At 38.8% G+C, this 20,431-nt stretch overlaps 2 protein-coding genes across 11 annotated transcripts; one reads left to right on the top strand and one right to left on the bottom strand.

Annotated features, from left to right (window-relative positions):
• The first annotated feature begins 3,698 nt into the window (after positions 1-3,698).
• On the top strand, positions 3,699-9,985 carry LOC147484482 (putative LRR receptor-like serine/threonine-protein kinase At3g47570). Of its 10 annotated transcripts, none has more exons than XM_086581089.1 (4): positions 3,711-3,855; positions 6,302-6,833; positions 7,443-7,859; positions 8,611-8,845. In XM_086581089.1, the coding sequence occupies exons 2-3, from the start codon at positions 6,419-6,421 to the stop codon at positions 7,844-7,846; spliced, it is 819 nt and encodes a 272-aa protein (XP_086437215.1). In that variant the 5' UTR covers positions 3,711-3,855; positions 6,302-6,418; the 3' UTR covers positions 7,847-7,859; positions 8,611-8,845. The 10 variants fall into 10 exon arrangements, 7 of the variants coding, with proteins under 7 accessions (XP_086437215.1, XP_086437214.1, XP_086437212.1 ...); XM_086581088.1 differs by lacking the exon at positions 3,711-3,855 and adding an exon at positions 4,029-4,720; XM_086581090.1 differs by lacking the exon at positions 3,711-3,855 and adding an exon at positions 4,581-4,720 and having other exon boundaries at positions 7,521-7,859.
• Positions 9,986-14,154: 4,169 nt separating this feature from the next.
• LOC147484481 (uncharacterized) lies at positions 14,155-15,300 on the bottom strand. Its single transcript, XM_086581094.1, has 2 exons — positions 15,162-15,300; positions 14,155-15,103 (listed from the first exon to the last, which is right to left on the bottom strand). The coding sequence occupies exon 2, from the start codon at positions 15,026-15,028 to the stop codon at positions 14,225-14,227; it is 804 nt and encodes a 267-aa protein (XP_086437220.1). The 5' UTR covers positions 15,029-15,103; positions 15,162-15,300; the 3' UTR covers positions 14,155-14,224.
• Between the last annotated feature and the right edge of the window lie 5,131 nt (positions 15,301-20,431).

Genomic DNA, 20,431 nt, shown 5'->3' with positions numbered 1-20,431 from the left:
ATCTATACCAGGCACGTCGATATACGACCAAGCGAACACATCTTTATTCATGGATAAAAAGTTTACAAGATGAGCTTTGAGTGTGGGGTCGAGGTTAGCCCCGACATAGACGATTTTAGGGTCGTCTTCTGTTCCTAGATTCACTCATTTGCCTTTCTTGGTTGGTTTATGCGGACTTGTCTTTGTTTGAAGCGTTCTCTGGAGGATTGCACCTTGTAGATGTTGTGCTGGTCTATTGAGTGTCTGGAGTAGCTGTAGGAGTTGGAACATCTTCTATGGTTATGACAACAGGGTCAGAGGTGACTTCTGTGGTTGTGACAACGAAAATTTGGGATAGTTTACTGCATCTTGGTTGTATGGGTTGGCCGGCGATTATCAGGCTCTCGCTTTACGCGGGATGCTCTCTACTGGGGCGACCTCTAAGATTTGTAAAGCTGGGACAACTGTTGCCTTAGTGGAGCTCGGTATCTGGGCTGGTGAGAGGAACTTGTTGCTGGAGCCCCCAGCGTTCTAATTTGGTGCGGTGGCTTTGACCTCGGCCACTAAGTCTTTGGCCATTGTATAACTGGTGGGCTCATTCCTGACGTCGACGGGAGTTTCAGCGATCTTGTTTGCTGCGAGGACCTGGTTACAATGATAGGCCTCGAGCTGGTTGCTCCGCAGCTCCAGCATTCCCCTCGGGCCTGGAAAACGGATCACTTGATGCAATGTGGAAGGCACTGCCTGCATTTGATGAATCCATCGTCGTCCTAGAATGGCGTTGTAGGACGACTTGGTGTCGAGGACGCTAAAGCGCGTGTTGAAGCTGACCTTGTCTTCTCGGGATCTCCTATTGGGTCGGCCCTGGAGCCATTGAACCCAAAGAGAGGTGCGATCGGGTCGATGAAGACCGATTTTGGCAGGTTCATTCCTTGGATGGTATGGTAGAAGAAAATATCACACGAGGTGCCAGGATACATCAAAACTCGCTTGACGGTCCAGTCGCTGATTTTGACGTGGACCATGAGTGCATCGTTGTGCGGGAGGCAAACCTTGTTGAGGTCGGCCTCTGAGAGGGTAATATCTCCTGACTGGCATTCTGAACTGCGTGGTGCGGGTGCGGCCTGCGAAGAAAAGTTGTAAACTTCATGAAGGGTGCCAACGCGCCTTCTCTTTTCTTTAGAGGTTGGAACGGAACCATCCTGAAGTGTGATCATGTGAATGGTTCTGTCGTATTCTCGACTTGCTGACTGCGGACGACGATCTTGACGAGAGCGGTCTCGGGGACGTCCTCTGCTGTTAGAGCGATCTTGGGCCCTCCGATCGTCGAGTCGAGGTGGGAACCTACTTCGTTCTCTGCGGGCCATGAGCTTGTGGCGCAGGTCGCCATCGGCTATATTGGTGTATTGCTTGATGTGCCCTGCTTCTATAAGATCCTGCAAGTAATGTTTGACCCCCCAGCATGCGTCGGTTTCATGGCACTTAGCTCGGTGGAAAGCGCAGTAGGGTCGGGTCGGGCGATCTGGCCGGGTCACGACCTCGTCGGTAGTAGGCAGGTCGTTTGATCTTCTCTAGTATGTAACTAGGAGATCGGGTAAGTATGGCGAACTCTCGGTCGTTGCGCGCTTTGAGTTTGGAGGGCTAGCCTTGTTGTCGGGATCGTTTTTTAGAGGACGATGTTACCTCATAAACTTTTCCTTCTTCTTCTTCTTCTTCTTCTTGGTTCTGATTTTTCAATCCTTCTTGTAATTTGATGTACCTATCAACTCGAGCATCTGACTCGGCCCGCGTTCGGCCGCTCTTCGGGAGTGATCGGGGCGAGTGGCCGGTGTTGGGTCGCGGCGTTTTGAAAGCTATCCGCGGCAAATGACTCTTTGAGGCCGCTCTCCATGTCTAATAGTTCGGTTTTGAACCGACTTAAGGAACGGAAGGTTTCCTCCTTGAGGGGCAAGCTGAAAAAGTGAATTGAGATCGCCCTTCTTACGCACGTTGTGGACGATGGCTTTGTAACAGTCGGTGAAGTGTTCGAAATTCTTTATCGAGTCGGCCTCGAGGGAGAAGAACCAGTCGAATGGACCATCTTTTAGACTAGCCGGAAATAGTCTGCAATGAAGGTGGTCGAACTCTGGTGCACTGTAGAGTGCTAGACTTTGAACATACCGCTATATGCCGACTGGACATAATGCGGCCATCGCATTAGGGAACCGTGGCTGGATGAAATCTGGAGGAGAGACTTTGCTGAGGAGCTCAGCAGCAAATGGAGATGCGCGGTAGGTTTTCAGCATATTTTGCACGATCTGGGTGGAGTCTCTCTTTACTGCATTTTTGTCGAGCCTTTGGCTCAGCTCGTTGATCTGTTGACTGACGTTGATGACATCGTCTTCTGCGGTGGCACCTAGTGGGTTATGTGTGTCCACTTGTGCGCGTAGTATAACGTTCTCCTGCCTGAGTTGAGCGATTTGCTCGTTTACTGTCCCTAACTGTCCTGCTAAAATGTGGAGTTGAGCTTCGAGGCTTGCTATGCTTCGTGGGCTTGAGAGCTTTGGTTATTGACTTGTTTGGAAGTGGTTTCTCAAGTAATCGAGACCACAGACGGCGCCAATATAAATGTGTGGTTTAGCTTTCCCTTACACACAGTCGATTGGGGGACTGGAATGGGTTGTTTGGATGGACCGAGTTCGTCTTAGGAGCGAACTGCCTACTTATCTTGCTCTGGATTTTGTGTGTGAGAGTAGAATCAGGTCTGGCGTAGTTCATAGGAGAGGTATTTATAGATGTTGAGAGTGTATCCTTGCCCACCACGTGTAAAGGGTGTTACAAACGAGGGGTGGAGATCAGGAGAGCATGTGGGGGGACCGGCCCTCATGGTCCGCCGCGTGATGATGTGGAGTGGCGGTCATGACAAGTAGCTTGGCGGCGATGGTCGATGGTCGATGGCGGGATCTGTGCAAGTGTACCTTTATTCATGATTGCTTCTGGAAGGGGTGTCTGGGTCGCTTCCTTGCGTAGTTCGCGTGATACTGCGAACTGTCTAGAGCATTCTCCTAGCTCGCAGGTGTGACCTGCGTTCCTAGGTCGATGCGTTATATCCACCATGCGGGACACGTGCTGGATAGAGAATATCACTCTCCTATAGGGCATTAACAAAAGTGACAGAGACAGGCAAGACCAAATTTCAAGACCAAATTTCAAGAGGGCATTAACAAAAGTGACAGAGACAGGCAAGACCAAATTTCAAGAGGGCATTAACAAAAGTGATAGAGACAGGCAAGACCAAATTTCAAGTCTGATAGAGGATTCACCAAATTTCAAGTCTGATAGAGGATTCACATTTGTAAATCAACCAAGTACACGTCGCCAACTCGCAATACTCCTATATAATTAGAAAAGTAGTCGCACTGGTTTTCTATATATATTTATTTTTCCGATAAATGCATTTTTTTTGGGATACAACTAGGCAAAGACATTCCGTCGGACATTGCCAAAAGAATAATAAGTACGAAAACGGTTGTCTAATCTGGTTTTCTATATCTATTTTCACTTAATTATCAAAAGATTATATCCATGTGAATGTCATCTTAAAAAACTATATGCACTTCATTTTCGGTCAGGGCTACCTTGACATCACTACTAAATGACATCACTCCGCGCAATCTTAACGGTTGTGGCTTTTTTCACCAAATAAATACCCCAAAAGAAAAACGGGCCTGAATGGTAATTTGACGTACTAACTAAGCCCAAAGCCAAAACCCAAAACCCAAGCTTCCTCTTTCTGTTCTAACCAATGAACACGTAGAGACAGTTATCTCCGTTGTCTTGTTTCACTCAAGTGCGAAGAACAAAAATTGCTTGAAACAACGCGAAGAAAGTCACTGGGTACGTTTTTTGTTCACATCCCTTCGATATCAATTTTTTTTTTCTTCGTTAAATTTTTGAACAAAGTTATGGAGTGGGGTTAAGCAGACCCCTACCTGCATTAGAAAATCAATATCTTACATAAATATTTCCACGCGCAATGCCTCCTTGTATATATATTTTATGTTTTTTGATGAACAAAGTTGTGGGGTTAGGCAGACCCCTACCTGCACTAGAAAATCATAGATTTTTCCATGCGCAATGCTCCTATATAATACTACACCACATACCTTAGTTTCTACAATTGCAAAGATGATTTCAAACCAGGCATTTACATTACTTAACTTTTACATCATCTTCCTACTCTTTAACCAGTTGATGTCCCAAACAAAACCTTGTATGGCCACCCCAGGAAATGAGACTGATCTCCAGTCTCTAATGGCTATTAGAGATGGAATTCAAGGCGGCTTAAGCTCCTGGAACCAATCTTTTCATTTCTGTCAGTGGCAAGGCATTACATGCGGCAAGCGTCATCAAAGAGTCATAAGTTTGAATCTTTCCAACCAGAGTTTCGTTGGATCGTTATCGCCTCATGTTGGAAACCTCAGTTTCCTAAGGGTCATTGACTTAAAGCACAATAATATCTACGGTGAGATCCCACAAGAAACCGGTCGGTTGTTTCGTCTTCAAAAACTCGATCTGTTGGATAACACTTTCGAAGGAGAAATTCCTGTCAATCTAACACAATGTACTGAGCTCAGGTACATTGATTTAAGTTGGAACAAATTGTCAGGGAATATTCCGGCAAAGATTGGCTCATTGTCAAAGCTTGTATTCTTGAAAATTGGAAGAAGCAATCTGACAGGAGTGCTACCCCCTTCTTTAGGTAATCTTTCGTCGCTTCAAATCTTCTCTACACTTCAAAATAAATTGGTTGGAAGTATTCCGGCCACCTTTGATAGACTGTCAAGCTTAATATACTTCAATGTTGGAGTTAATAGACTGTCTGGTGAGGTCCCGTTAACAATTTTCAACATATCATCCTTGAATCTCTTAGGAATTGCAGGTAACCAATTTAGTGGTAGTCTTCCATTAGACATGGGCATCACCCTTCCTAATCTCTTTGCTTTCATTGGTGGTGGAAATCAACTTTCTGGACTACTCCCAGTTTCATTATCTAATGCTTCTAAACTTCAAACATTTGATATTTCAACAAACAATTTTGAAGGACAAGTTCCTAAGGATTTTCAATTCCCTCAAACTATTGAAGATATAAGTTTTGGACGCAATCATCTAGGAACGGGAGAAGCTCATGATTTGAGTTTTATCACTTATTTGACCAACTCTAGTAATCTAAAGATGTTGGCCTTGCACCAAAACAATTTTGGAGGTGTTCTCCCGAACTCTATTACCAATCTCTCCAACCAAATTGAGAAGTTGTATCTAGGATACAATCAAATATCTGGAATCATCCCAGAAGGGATTGGGAACCTGGTCAATTTGTTTCTATTATCTCTTGCTACTAATAACTTTTCCGGTAGTATTCCATCTTCAATTGGAAAACTCCGTAGTTTACAGGGGTTAGCTCTTGACGTAAACAAATTGTCTGGACCGATCCCATCTTCTCTAGCAAACAATACTAAATTGAGTGAATTGTATTTAGGAAGCAATAGACTGGAAGGAAACATTCCTTCAGGTCTTGGTGCTCTTAGCCAATTGCAAAATCTGAATCTGGAACAAAACAACCTAAATGGTACCCTACCTAAAGAGATCTTTAATATTCCCACTCTGCTTTATCTTAGCTTCTCTATGAACTCCTTAATTGGTTCCCTACCCTTAGAAGTAGGAAAACTAAAAAATCTTGTTGATATCAAGGTGTCTGGAAATAAGTTGTCTGGTTTAATACCTAGTACTCTTGGTGAGTGTTTGAGTTTGGAAAATGTATACTTGGACGGAAATTTGTTTGAAGGGATAGTTCCTCAATCTTTAAGTTCTTTAAAGAATGTCCAAGGGTTGGATCTATCAAGGAACAACTTGTCTGGTGGAATTCCAAAGTATTTAGAGGGCTTTCCATATCTCCGGCGGTTGAATCTATCCTTCAATAAACTTGAAGGTGAGGTGCCAGTGAACGGGATCTTTAAAAGTGCAAGCAAATTTTCAGTAGCTGGAAATTCTAATCTCTGTGGGGGTATACATGAACTGCAATTGCCGTCATGCCGAATTAATAAATCTGAAAAGCCAGGTGTAAAAAAGCATGGAAGGTCCGATCCTTCCAAAATGGCAATTATGATTAGTGTGGCCGTGTTCATTCTTTTGGCATCTTGTTCTCTAATATTTTACCTGAGAAGAAAAAGTAAACTTAAAACGGCTTCTTCACAAACGTTCAGTGATCAACATGTTAAGGTCTCTTATGGAGATCTTTCTCACGCGACTGGTGGATTTTCTCCAACTAATTTTGTTGGTTCAGGTGGTTTTGGCAGTGTGTATAAGGGACTGCTCAACCAATTTGAAACCATTGTTTTATTAAGGTGTTCAAACTTCAATTGAGAGGAGCATTAAAGAGTTTCGGTGGCGAGTGTGAATCATGCGTAATATCCGCCATCGAAATCTTGTTAAGATTCTAACCTCTTGCTCTAGCGTGGATTACGAAGGAAATGAATTTAAAGCACTAGTCTTTGAGTTCATGCCAAATGGAAGTTTAGAGAAGTGGTTGCATCAAGAGATCAGTGAACAAGATGAAGAATCGAATTTGAACCTACTTCAAAGACTAAATGTCACCATTGATGTTGCTTTTGCGCTTATCTATCTTCATCACGAGTGCCACATTTTGGTTATTCATCGTGATTTAAAGCCAAGCAATGTGCTTCTTGATAATGATATGGTAGCTCATGTTGGTGATTTTGGTTTAGCAAAGCTTCTTTCGGGATCAATAGAGAACTTGCATGATGGTCAAAGTACCTCAACAGGGGTAAAGGGATCTATTGGCTATGCCGCTCCAGGTAGGAATTTCAATATCGACATATTTTGATTTCAGTCCTTTTTCCAATCCATAAATGCATGAAATCAATATCTGGTATACTGCATTAGTTATAATCTTTCTGTGTAGCCACATATTAGTGAAACTCAAATCCTTTTGCCTCTTTTTTCCCGTGTTAAGTTCCACGCCATTAACACCCCAGTTGGACAAGCTAATTTCGGTACAGGAGGGCCTTGGATTGTTGGATGTTTATCATAGTTATTTAGATATCTTAAAAGAGGAAAAATGAATTGTTAGTGCGAATAAAAAGCTATTAGAGAGAATAAAAACTAGCAACTTGATTTAATTTCTTTTCAGTCCATGTTAGTTGAGTTAAAATTCAAAAGATCGAGGATGAACGAATTGTGGATGTGGTGGTAATTAAGCTAGTTTGGTTACTTTTATTAATATCTTAATTGACGATTGTGAGGACCTTTTCAATCTCTCTATAGTATAATGGATGTAAAGCATTACGGTATTACTATTATATTTCTTTTTCTTTTTGCTGGCCAATGGCTCTTAATATACATATATATATATTTTTTCATTTAAATGGTTTACTAAAAACTAGTGATTGATGTATATATTGCAGAATATGGTATGGGAGCTGATGCATCCATACAAGGTGATGTGTATAGTTATGGAATTCTTGTGTTGGAAATGTCCACAGGAAGGAGACCAACCGATGAGATGTTTAAAGACGGTTTAAACCTCCATAACTATGCTAGCAACGGTTTGCAGGATCAACTTATAAAGATTGTAGATCCAATACTTCTATCTGAAGGAGATGACACTTTAGGAGATACTAATACCATGAGAATCAGCAGTCACAGAAGAGCAAAACTGCTAGAGTGCTTGACTGCAATAGTCAGAATTGGGGTTGCATGTTCTGTGGAATCACCGTCAGAGAGAATGGATATTAGAGATGTCAGTAGAGAATTGAACGCTATAAGAGACACATTTCTTGGTACTAGGATTCACGGAGAACGTAATTGAATGTAAATGAAAGGTAAAATCACATCTTATACAAATCAGTGTTTTGCTATGCAATTTTTCCTTCATTTATGTTCTTCTAAGATTTATAAGTCACTGTTTAGAAACATTTATAACTTGAGTAAAAAGGAAATTGAAGGCAGAATTTCTTCATACATGTGTTAGAGGGTGCTACTGACCAGTACATGATTCACAAGATAGCGGCCATATGTTATACTTTTGTGAGGTGAAAGTTACTGATTTTGTATCAATTTGGTTATGATGCAATCTTTGTTAAGAGTTAAGACCAACTCAAATGGTTCCTTTATCCCTGTAAAACCCTGAAAATCTCCTTCCAATGGCCCCCCATACCTGTATTCCTCTATCTACGATTGAATTTCTCACCGTGCATATGCAACTAAATATGCAGGGTGGCTCAGGTCTGGCCCCAGAGGTGAGCAGACACCACTCCCATTGGAACACAGTCCCTATCCGGCCACTAGCACTTTAGTTCGAATAAAAGCTTATCGTTTGAAACTTTGACTACGCTAGGCACCACTCGCACTGGCCTGGCGCCCAATACAAGAAGCCATACTCAGAACCATTCTAGCGCTCATTATTGCATCCCTATCCACTGTAGACTGAGAATATAGGGATGTATCCACTAAAGCCACTGGAGTTGGTCTAATTGTTTGCAGATACTAAATTGATCTTCCTACTTGTTGGAAACATGAGCCTTGCCCCTAAGGAAAAAGACCTAAACATTCTACTTTTTTCTTGAATCACAGGGCGGCGTAGGACATCCTCGAATTGGACTGCATACTTATTGGCTAAGCTCCTTCCGAAACTATTGTTATGGACACTATGTGTATAGACTTTTAGGATTATGATGACTTTTATTTCCTGCTATCTTGTGTGTAAATCTCTAGTTTTTCTTTTCATAAAATGCTTGTTCACCAAGGATGCTTTCCTTGATAATAATGAGAAATGAGCAGTGACAATGAGACTTGTGTTTGTTGAAAAGTTGTAAAGTTGTGTCAAAAGTTTGCAATTAATGTATGGTCTTAATTTCAGACACCTCATTTAGTTGTAGCGAATATCCGAAGATTGTGTCATTGAATATGACACACTGTAATTCTGTTATTCTATGGTTTTAGCTCTTGTGGAGTTGCGGTCTTGTTTCAAAGTCCAACTCTTCGGTTAGAACTTAGAAGTTTTAAAACCAGGATAACCGAAAGAAGAGCCCAAAAGGTTAAAGAGAAAATTTGAGGAATGGTTAGATATTCGATATGTGCAAATTAATTGAAATATTTATGTAAAGAGAAATTGGAATTTGATTAAGCATGCAATGCATACGAATTGAATATGTGAACCTGTAGTTCTACTCGACATTATATTGAATAAGACCTTCGCTAGCAAATTATTCTACACGGTAGGTAAATAATTCACCAATGCATGAGAAAACTTCAATGTAACATAAATTTTTATGATGGCTAGTTTGTGGGAGTTTTAGGTCTGTGTGCGTGTGGTGCAATTTTCAAATTCTTATGTTTCGTTTACTGGATCCGATCTCTGCCAAATATATCCGATCTTTGCCACTGAAATGGAGACCTTGACACATAAGCCAACAAAGTCAGTCATTAACTGAAGTTCAGAACTTCAGATACACAGTCAAAACCACTGGATATCTGAAACAAGGGATTCACATTTGGAAAACAACCTAGTACTTATCATGGGCTAATTAGCATGTCCATGTTGCTTTGTTTTGCATTTTTGTTTGTAAACTCCTCTATGCTCATTTCTGGTGTATAACAACAATCTGTGTACTTTAGAAATCAGGATCAATTGACTGAATGCCGGAGATGCCTCCATTTGCAGAGCGGGTCCTATAAGTCAAAAACTTGGGCAGTACAGAGACCTCAATCATGATCAAGAGGTGGAGGGTCGTTAAAATCAACAAAAAGACGTGTGGATGATTGAATCTTAGAATAACCTCCGAAGGTGTAAATCTTAGTGCCTAAGACCACACTGGAAGAGAAATATTCGTATGATACTGGTTTTCCAAAAGGTCTGGATGTAACTAGGGAGAGGCGGCCTTGCAGTTGCATATATGTAGCTGATAGGTGCTAAACTCATGGTTGGGTATGTTGTACCAAATTCTCTTAAACGGACATGTTAATATAGTGTCTTGAGCATCTTATATAGTGTCCTGCACATGTTATATAGCGTCGTTTGTTAAATAAGTTAATAAGTGTAAATTAAAAAAATTGGTCAAGACACTATATAAGTTGTTCAAGACATTATATAAGATGCCCAGGAACATGTCCGTTACGTTTAAGAGAAAATCTGAGGGTGTGGTACCTTTATTTATTTTCCCTCTCTTCTTTGCTTTGCCCTTTAACAATTTTCAACATCTCATCCCTGAATGGCATAGGAATTCCCGTTAACCAATTTAGTGGTAGTCTTCCACCAGACATGGGCGTCACTCTTCCTAATCTCCTCGGTATCTATGGTGGTGGAAATCAACTTTCTGGATTACTCCCAGTTTCTCTAGCTAATGCTTCTAAACTTCAACGATTTGATATTCTAGAAAACAATTTCAAAGGACAAGTTTCTAAGGATTTTCAATTCCCACGCAGTCAGCTAGGAATAGGAGAAGCTCATGATTTGAGTTTTATCACTTATTTGACCAACTCCAGTAATATAAAGATATTGGCCTTGCACCAAAACAATTTTGGAGGTGTTTTCCCGAACTCTATTACCAATCTCTCCAACCAAATGGAGGAGTTGTATCTAGGAGACAATCAAATATCTGGAGTCATCCCAGAAGGAATTGGGAACCTGGTCGGTTTGTTTATATTATCTCTTTGTTCTAATAAATTTTACGGTAGTATTCCATCTTCTATTGGAAAACTTCATAGTTTACAGCTGTTAATTCTCTCCGGAAACAAATTGTTTGGACCGATCCCATCTTCTCTAGCAAACAATACTAAATTAATTAAATTGTTTTTAGGAATGAACAGACTGGAAGGAAACATTCCTTCAAGTCTTGGTGCTCTTAGCCGATTGCAATTTCTGGGTCTGGAACAAAACAACCTAAATGGTTCCCTATTCCCGTAATTGATGAGCTACTTGATGAGTTACATGGTGCTTATATTTTTTCTAAACTAGATCTCAGATTGGGATTTTACCAGATAAGGGTATATGCGCCAGGCATTCCGAAGACCGCATTTCGTACTCATGACGACACTATGAGTTTTTAGTCATGCCATTTGGGTTGACGAATGCTCCTACCTCGTTTCAAGCATTAATGAATTCTGTTTTCAAGCCTCATCTCAGAAAGTTCATCCTTGTCTCTTTTGATGACATACTAATATATAGTACTTCTATGGATGAGCACAAGGAACATTTGCGTATTACACTAGATTTGCTGCGACAACATCAACTATATGCCAAGAGTTCGAAATGTTCTTTTGGGCAAGATAAGCTGGAATATCTTGGGCATATTATTTCTAAGCAAGGTGTATCTGCTGATAAGTCTAAAGTGGAAGCTATGGTCAATTGGCCTTTACCTAAGACTCTAAAAGGATTGAGGGGATTTTTGGGTCTGACCGGATATTATAGGAAGTTTGTTCGAGGGTATGGTATCATCAGTAAACCACTAACTGAGATGTTGAGGAAGGACCGGTTTAAATGGAATCCAGCAGCCGTAGATGCCTTCAACTGTTTGAAACAAGCAATGGTTCCTACACCTGTCCTCACTCTCCCAAATTTCAACAGGCCATTTGTGTTAGAAACTGATGCGAGCAAAGATGGTATAGGCGCAGTTCTTATGCAAGATGGTAGACCCTTAGCATTTTTGAGCAAGGTTCTTGCCCCTTGCAAGTTGGGTCTCTCGACATATGAAAATGAATTGTGTGCAATAGTTTTTGCAGTAGAAAATTGGAGGACCTATCTGTTTGATAACCACTTTGTGATCAAAACAGACCACCAAAGCTTAAAGTATTTGCTCGAGCAGCGACTCTTTTCTATGTTGCAGCAAAAATGGTTGACAAAACTATTGGGCCTTGACTATGAAATAGTCTACAAAAAAGGGGTTGATAATAAGGTGGCAGAAGCTTTATCAAGAATACTAGAAGAAGAAGGTAGTTTCCACAATCTTTCTACACTCCAATCATCTTGGTTAACCGAAGTACAAAAGAGTTTGGAAGGGAACGAATTAGCTGAATAGTTGGTAACTCAATTAGTAAGCAACCCTCACGATGTCTCTGATTATTCTTTTTAGGGGGGCGGAACATTGCGATTTCAAGGAAAGTTGTTTATTGGGGATAATGGAAGTTTGAGGCGAATTATAGAGGAATTACATTACAGATGCAGGTGGACACTCGGCATAAAAGCAACCATTAAAAGGGTAGAGTAGTTTTTCTTTTGGCCTACTCTCAAACGGGATGTGGTGAATATCTTTGCAGCTTGCATATGTGTGTGTCAATGCGTAATAAAGGTGAACATATCCCATACCCTAGCCTTTTACAACCTCTACCTATCCCTACCCAACCATGGCAAGATATCTCCATGGACTTCATTGAAGGTCTTCCAAATTCAACCTCCAAGAATACTATTTTTGTGGTAATCGACCGAATGACGAAATATGGCCATTTTATAGCTATCGCTCATCCTTATACTGCTAACACAATCGCCCAAAATTTCTTTGATTAGATCCATAAGTTTCATGGCCTTCCTACCACCATAGTTTCATATCGAGATACCATCTTCCTTGGCCAATTTTGGACTCACTTGTTCAAGTTAGTTGGTACTAAATTACATCATTCCACTGCCTATCATCCCCAATCCGATGGCCAAACAAAACACTTAAACCAATGCCTTGAGAATTACCTTCGTTGCATGACTAGTGATCACCTTACCCAATGGGCAAAATGGTTGTCCTTAGCAGAATGGTGGTACAACACAAGTTACCACACCACTCTACTGACTACTCCATTTGAAGCTCTCTATGGCTATCCACCCCTCATTTAGCTATTCCCCAACAATTAGCTACCCGTAACCCAGAAGTTCATCAGTTTTTGGAGGAGCGAAATTCTACAATACAGTTACTACGGGAACGACTTCAGCAAGCCCAACAACGAATGAATTTTTATGCCGATAAGCACAGAAATGAACAAGTTTTTGCAGTAGGGGAATGAGTGTATTTGAGGTTGCAGCCTTATAGACAAACTACGTTAGCCATGCGACAAAACCTCAAACTTGCACCAAAATATTTTGGCCCATACAAAATTATTGAGAAAATTGGTTCAATAGCATACAAGTTAGACTTGCCTGCAACTTCAGCTGTTCATCCAGTTTTCCATGTGTCCTTGTTGAAGAAAAAAATTGGTGATGATGTTAACCCTGTGCTACAATTACCTCCCACCAATGATCAAGGTCAGTTCTTGGTGGAACCTATTGCTGTATTGGATCAAAGGATGGTTCAAAGAAGGGATCGAGGGGTTGAGAAAAGGAGAAACAATGACATGTAACCAAATATATATGTCTACTAATTTATACCTTGATCTAATAGTGGGAGGGCATGGAGGAATATAACTGCAATCCCCTTGGCCATCATTATCTCTGTCTTTAGATACTAGATTTCGGGTCTACTAACCGTGTTTACTGTTCAAATGCATGATATAATTGCAAGGGAGGGGTTCTAGGGACATATTTTATCTTGACACGTAAACAAACTCAAAATCGTTAGGAGATTTATAAATTTTGGATTAGACTAATTTTTTGTAGATATGATCTCATAACTATTCTAAACATTGTTACAAATAATCAAAAAAATCAAAAAATTCCAAACTTGCCAAATGTAGTTAACAATTATACAAAATTTGGCTAATTGTAGACCGTTCATTTTCACCATTTTTGATACTATATTTAGCAAGTTTAGAAATTTTTTATTTTTTTTATTATTTGTGCCAATGTTTAGAATAGTTAGGAGATCATATCTACAAAATATTAGCCTAATACGAAACTTATAAATGCCCTAACGATTTTGAGTTTGTTTACGTATCAAGATAAAATATGTCTCTAGAACCCCTCCCTAATTGCAATAAGAAACAATATTGAAAATTGATTAGCTGCACAACATGAAAAACAATTTCTGCGACAAGCCTAGTTCAATCAATCTGATTTGTACAAATTTAAGATTTTTCTAGTTCTCCCCTCTCAGAATGTCCAACTCCAATCATTTACGTCTTTACTATAGATTGCATTCGATTATTTTGTGGTGTAGTGACTGAGATGGAAGGTCTACATTCATAGAGGTCGGACATCCATTTTGCAAGTAAATTTTTTCCATTCAGAAAACCAGTAGCAATAAATAAATATATCTGTATAATACAATACTCAAATTCCAGTTTCTGTTTTCTTACCTAGAACAAGCATCACAACACGACTACTGCAATAATCTGGATCCCACTGCTCCTGATATACACGACCAACTACAAATTCATTCATTGCCAGTTCTAAAAAGTATTCGAGAACAACATCATTTCGAAGTTCTCCAGTCAGTATAACAGTTGTTTGCATTCCACAAAGTTGTTCAAGCGTCTCCAACAAATCTGCAACTGCTCCTTCACTATAAATTACATCGGACGCAAGTACATAATCAGGTTGAGGGTCAATCAAGTCGGCATCAAGATCATCGCCCCATATAAGCTCCCTCACTGAAGCAGAACCACCAGCAATTACATTGGCTTCAACATTCTTCCTAAGGAGCCTCAGCCGATCAGGCAGATCAGTAAGAATAACTTGAGCACCAAGAAGAGCTGCAACACATCCAACTAGTCCACATCCGGAACCAAGTTCAACAATCTTCTTCGACTGAAGGAGAAGATATCCAGAGTCGACAGCGTGCTCTAAGAACTTGGCCAAGATGACTCCACTGTCCCACATGACGGCTCCAGTGACACCAGGTGTTCCCATGGACGATGGGGATTGGGTGATGGACAGACGTTGACCGCAAGCCTCGAGATTCAGTTGCAGAGAGGACTGACCGACCAACGCATTCTGCTTGGAGAGCGTGGGCTGTTGGAGACCCCATAACAGCATTATCTCTTCAGCCGGATCACGGACAAGTCGAATTGGTACTCCAAACGATCCAACTTCCACAAGCTGCTCCTCTTCCTCAGATTCGGAGTTTCCATCCATGGCAAATAATCAAGTCCCAGTGACTTTATATTTCACTTCTTTGCTCCAACATAGTAAGATAATCAGTAGTCCTTCCTGAAAATAAAAATAAACTTTAATATTGAGAAAACAGGGTAAAAGATCGAAAGGCTACCTTTAAACAATCAGAAAAATTAGCGCGTGCCGCATTTTTAGATGTGAAGACTCGGGAGTAGTGGCAGAGTGAAGAAGAAGAGGGAGGGCTTGAAAATTGAGTTTATTGAGTCGGGCTTGATCAGAGCCCACTGCAACCCATAACCCAGTACAATAGCATATACGGGGCCTCAGCTTGCTATAAATATTATAGGTGATTTAATCGGGCACTAATCAAATTGCATTGGGCAGCCTTCGGCCCAAGCCCGATAACTAAGTCCAACAACAATAGCCCAATACTCTCTTCCCCCTGGTCCCCCTCAACGCATATCACTACCATTTTTTTCAAACCTTTTTAGCCGGTATCATCTCTCTCGCAAGACTGAACCAAAAAAAAAAAAACAAAACAAAACAAACAAACAAACAAACCTTCGAGTGTTGAGTTGTGAATCAACAATGGGAATTGAAGTTGGCAATTTTACCCAATTCGAGTCGTGTCCCATTTGAGTATATATTCAAACTTAGTTGGGTTGATTAAACTTGATTAGGTTGATTAAACTTGATTGGGGTGGAAAATTGGGTTGATTAAACTTGATGATTTCAAACTTGATATTTTTTTGGAGTTTGGGTGGAAAATTGGGTTGATTAAACTTGAGTTCAAGTTTGCCCAAGCTTGATGAAGTCGTTTCGAGTTTGGGTTGATTAAGTGGAAGTTGATTTTTAAAATAAACATCGTGACAAACAAACCGAATTTTTTAAATCCAAACGACCTAGCCATGTCGCCCAAGAGAGTCCCCAAACGACTCCGCCATGTTGTTCTGGAGACTGCCCAAACGACCCCACTATATCGTCTAACTAAAAATCAAGAGTTTTGTCTCAAACGACACGCGCAGACCACTTGAGTGTACACTCAAACTACATGGCGAGATCATTTGAGTGTACACTCAAACGACCCAAGTGTTTCGTTATGGCGAGACCGGTTGGATTAGGTGTTGGCCCTAGACTTTGCTGGCAAATTTGTAATATGACAAATTTGTATATATATATATATATATATATATATATATATATATATATATATATATATATATATATATATTTTTTTTTTTTGTGGAGTGCCCAATCCAATTTGATGAGTACCTAATACAGGGCCCATATTATAATGTTGAGGTGCTAATCTGCTTTGTCTGTTTCTTTTTCTTTTTCGGACATTGAGTGGGGATTAGATTATTATTAGTACAGCATCCCCAGCTTCTCGTTGATAGATAATTTCTGAAGTACATTTTCTCTTGTCTATCCTCCATTACGATTAGTACTTTTTAAGTTTATCACCACATAATTCTCTAGCAAACTACGTAGTGCACTCTGCAGCCCAATGTGGGGAATTGTCTGAGAACAAGTTATTTGCTTTGGAATCTTGTACTTTTGCCTGTCTATGGAATGTTAGTTATAGAAGATTGCAATTCCTTGTTTCCCAGGGGAATTTAGAAAAACATCGAAGTAGTGCGTTCGGGTGTACATGTGAAATTAACTCTTCATAGTATGAGTGGTCGGTACTTCCATTATTGGTATTTCAATTTGTATATTTATCGTCCATATTTAAAGTCATGTATGATCTTTTGAAGTAGCGTTAAGTGTTGCCAATAAGCATTTCAATTTTGGAAAGGCATGATGAAAAGAGATAAAAGATGTGGGGAATCGATTGAGTTGGTGGAAGAGGAAAAAATCATTGGTTTTGGAATCTTATTTTTGCTTTTCTGTGGATCCGAAATAAAAGCCTATCGATTTCATGAGTAGAGTAGACAATGCAACTTTGGATACGCGGTTGAGCGTTTTAGACTTGGAATCATCAATCTCAATCTCTCCGTTGCGTGTCGTGCAACCCTTTTCTCCGCAAGCATATAAAGATCAGTAGGACAATATATCACCAATTATTGGGAGGATTTTAAAATTCAGGTTTAATTGCAGAAATATGCAACGTACTATGGTCCTATAGTCCATTTAACATTTGCATCAACATGGTATTATTTGTAACAATTGTATCAATGTACTATTTTCGAGTTTACAATTATATCAACCTGGTTAGCTTCCGTCAGTTAAATGATGATGTATTATGTTTTTTTCATTTTCATTTTATTTATATTTTCATTATTTGTAACAATTGTGCTCCTAGAAATGGACGAACGATATCAACATTTTCAACATTTTGTTAAGTGGCTCTTATAGTCTTATCATTCTCAAATGTATGGTCCTAAACCTTAAACCTTGGACACTAATTTGATATTCTTGTTAAAACAAAGTGTTTTAGCTTAACAAAAAGTACTAATTGTCTTGTTTGGAAGAAAATTTGACATATTTCGAATAAATTAGTAGTACGGTGACTTCTAAATGGAGAATGAACCAAATAACGAATGCCCAAAACTGGAACTGGAATGTCGAGACTACAAGGATCAAACATTTTTAGTAGGTGTTTTAGTCACGGAAGAAAATATCATCGATATTTTCGATATATCAGTGACATATATCAAAAAATCTGGTACACGACATGAAAATATTTGAAATATCACGGCTGAATATTGGAGCCTCGGAGGTTTTTGAAGGCGAGATATATCCTAACTTTTCGATATATAACTAATATATCATCGATATATATCGTTTGAATTTTTTTATGATTTAACCATTTCCTTTTTACTGTTTGACCGATATTTCCAATATATATCGTTAGATATCGGTGATATTTTGATTTTTTACTAGTTCAACAAAAAATTGAAATATCTCCAATATATATTGGTTTTTAGGGTGTTCGATATATCTGTCAACATGGAAATATTGGGCCTTGGTTTTAATCAGTCATAAAAATCTCCGATTTTTTCAATAAAATGTAAAAAGTCTCCGAATTGATTGGTTACCAATTTTCTAAACGAATAAACGGTAAAAGTTTCCAAATTATCAATGTTTATTGTTTTTAGCAATTTTTTCCGATTTTTATAATGATGGATACCTTTCTATACATTTATTTTGATATTTCACATTCTAAATTGCAAATATTTGTAGATTATTACAAGGAATAACAAGATTATATATATATATTCGCAAATTTTGAATTTGTTATATGTTCAAAGTAGCCCTGACATGACATGATGCACAATCACACACAACATAATATTTTATATATGTTTTAATTATTTATGGTTTTTCCGATTTCTTATTGAATTTTAAGTTTTCATTCTTGCCGAATTAACACCGAATTCCGAATTTGTGACTGATTTTAATGAGCGTAAGTAATAAGTTAATAAAATTTGCGTAGGAGTGGTCATATACCTTTTTATTATTTTGATAAGGAGTGATCATATACCTTAACAGGTGATTAATATGTAATGGAATGACATATTTAGCCTGAAGTCATCGATTTAGAGCAAGTCTAATGGAGGGCTGCTAAACCCTTGCCACATAGGATTTTAAGGATTTTTACCTTGCGGGCCAAATATGGCAGGCCAAAACTTTGAATTTCATTCCAATTGTCCTTTTTTGTTTTGAAGTGCAAAATGATATGGATGACACAATTTATGCCGTCCGTCTATTATTTTGTAACTTAAGTTGAATATATTTTGACAGACGACATAGTTTTTATTGTCTGTCGAAATTCAACACACAAATGGCAAAAACTGTTTCGTCCGTCTCCCGAAACTTATTATGTCAGCTGCTGGACAAGGCTACAATTTTTGCTGGATTTATCATACCAGCCAAATTTATAACCCTTCTGGCAGCCCTATTGAAATGACATTTTGGTTGGATGGCTATATCCATTGGACTTATATCGGTATCAGTGTCTCTTTCCATGATAAAAATGAGCAAAAGCCAAAATGTTATGCACTTCTTCGATTTCTCTCAAGAATTGCTAGTGTCCTGCCCCTTTAAATGGTTGGACCATTCTACCTCTAATTAGACAAAATAAAATGACAGGACAATGGTTGAACAAGTTAACTCACATTTGTGTATTTATTAAAGTAAACATATAAGATAAAAACTCCTTCCATCTTCTCCACCCCACCGCCACCTTTAACTCAAGCACTTGCACCACCACTCCACCATCCACCCCCTTCTTACTCTTTATTTCTCTCTCGTCTATCCTTCTTATACAATCTTTTCAGTTATTGCAAAAGACACCATAGCGTGGAGAAACTAGTTTCCCTTTGAATTGCCATATTTTTCCTTTATATAGAAATTTTGGGATAAGAAAATCTCCTTGATATATTCGAAAAGTGTAGAGTTTTTGCTCTTTTATATTGTCCCATTCCTAAATCAATGGGTTCATGTTCATGATGTGCATTTACATTTTGTATTGTCTGTACAGAAATTCAAAACTGAGATAAAATTTTGGAGCATCTAATTTCAATGTTATTATGTTGGTTCTGTGTGTAACCACAAAATAAAATCATTGGCTCAAATGTAATTGTGTTAGTGAATTGTATCTCTCTCCTTTAAAGAACGCGCCCCCACCTACATTTATTTTTCATCCGTTGTTTTTTTGTTTTACCGATTTTGCTATCGCCAAATACTATTATTACAATCCATGTCACAGCCCATGCCATCCGAAATTTTGACAATTTCATCAGAAATTTCGGACAAATTTTCACACTATTATTACAACCAATACCACAACCTATCCTATTTGAACTTTCGACAATATCACCCGAAATTTCAACAATTTCATTAGAAATTCTAGTCAAATTTTCATAAATTATTTTCCCAACAAATTTAACATATTTAGTCTAAATTAGTGGGTTAGTAGTATAGTTAGCAATTCGTAATACGACAAAAATTCGAATAAAATTCAAGTTTCGATAAGAATTTGTTTTTTCAATTCGGATTAAAAAAAATAGAAACGGCAAAAGTTCGGGTTAGTAAGTAATTAAGTATAATGCTAAAAAAAAAAAAAAAAAATACGGTAAAATTTGATAACATACTCAACAAACTTATGGTGAAAATACGAATAATTCGCGAATTAATGATTTCTTGCTGAATTAACGAATTATTCTGTATCATTGATAAATACGACATTTTTAAACGTTTTCTGAATTAAACGAATAATTCGCTGAATTGCTAACTATGGTTAGTGGGACCTCTTTACATCTAGATCAACGAATCGGGTCGGAAATTAAAATTTTTAATGATCGATTCAAATTCGAATTTTGAAATCGGATTTTTTTTATTAACCTGATTGATTTCGGTTTCAGATAAATAACATAAAATAAGTGTGAAAAACAACTGGCGCACACGTGCCAGATTAGG

Source organism: Coptis chinensis, chromosome 8, assembly GCF_015680905.1.
Source record: "Coptis chinensis isolate HL-2020 chromosome 8, ASM1568090v1, whole genome shotgun sequence".
NCBI classification, from domain to species: Eukaryota; Viridiplantae; Streptophyta; class Magnoliopsida; order Ranunculales; family Ranunculaceae; genus Coptis; species Coptis chinensis.
The sequence above is the reverse complement of the archived record's forward strand: the minus strand, read 5'-3'. Positions and strand labels throughout refer to the sequence as shown.

Bases quoted from the DNA above. Each gene is read 5' to 3' on its own strand.
- LOC147484482 (XM_086581086.1), top strand. From the start codon at position 4,096: ATGCTCCTATATAATACTACACCACATACCTTAGTTTCTACAATTGCA. The intron at 4,721-7,442 runs GTAATCTTTCGT...TATATATTGCAG, and splicing joins AGTGCTACCCCCTTCTTTAG to AATATGGTATGGGAGCTGAT.
- LOC147484481 (XM_086581094.1), bottom strand. From the start codon at position 15,028: ATGGATGGAAACTCCGAATCTGAGGAAGAGGAGCAGCTTGTGGAAGTT.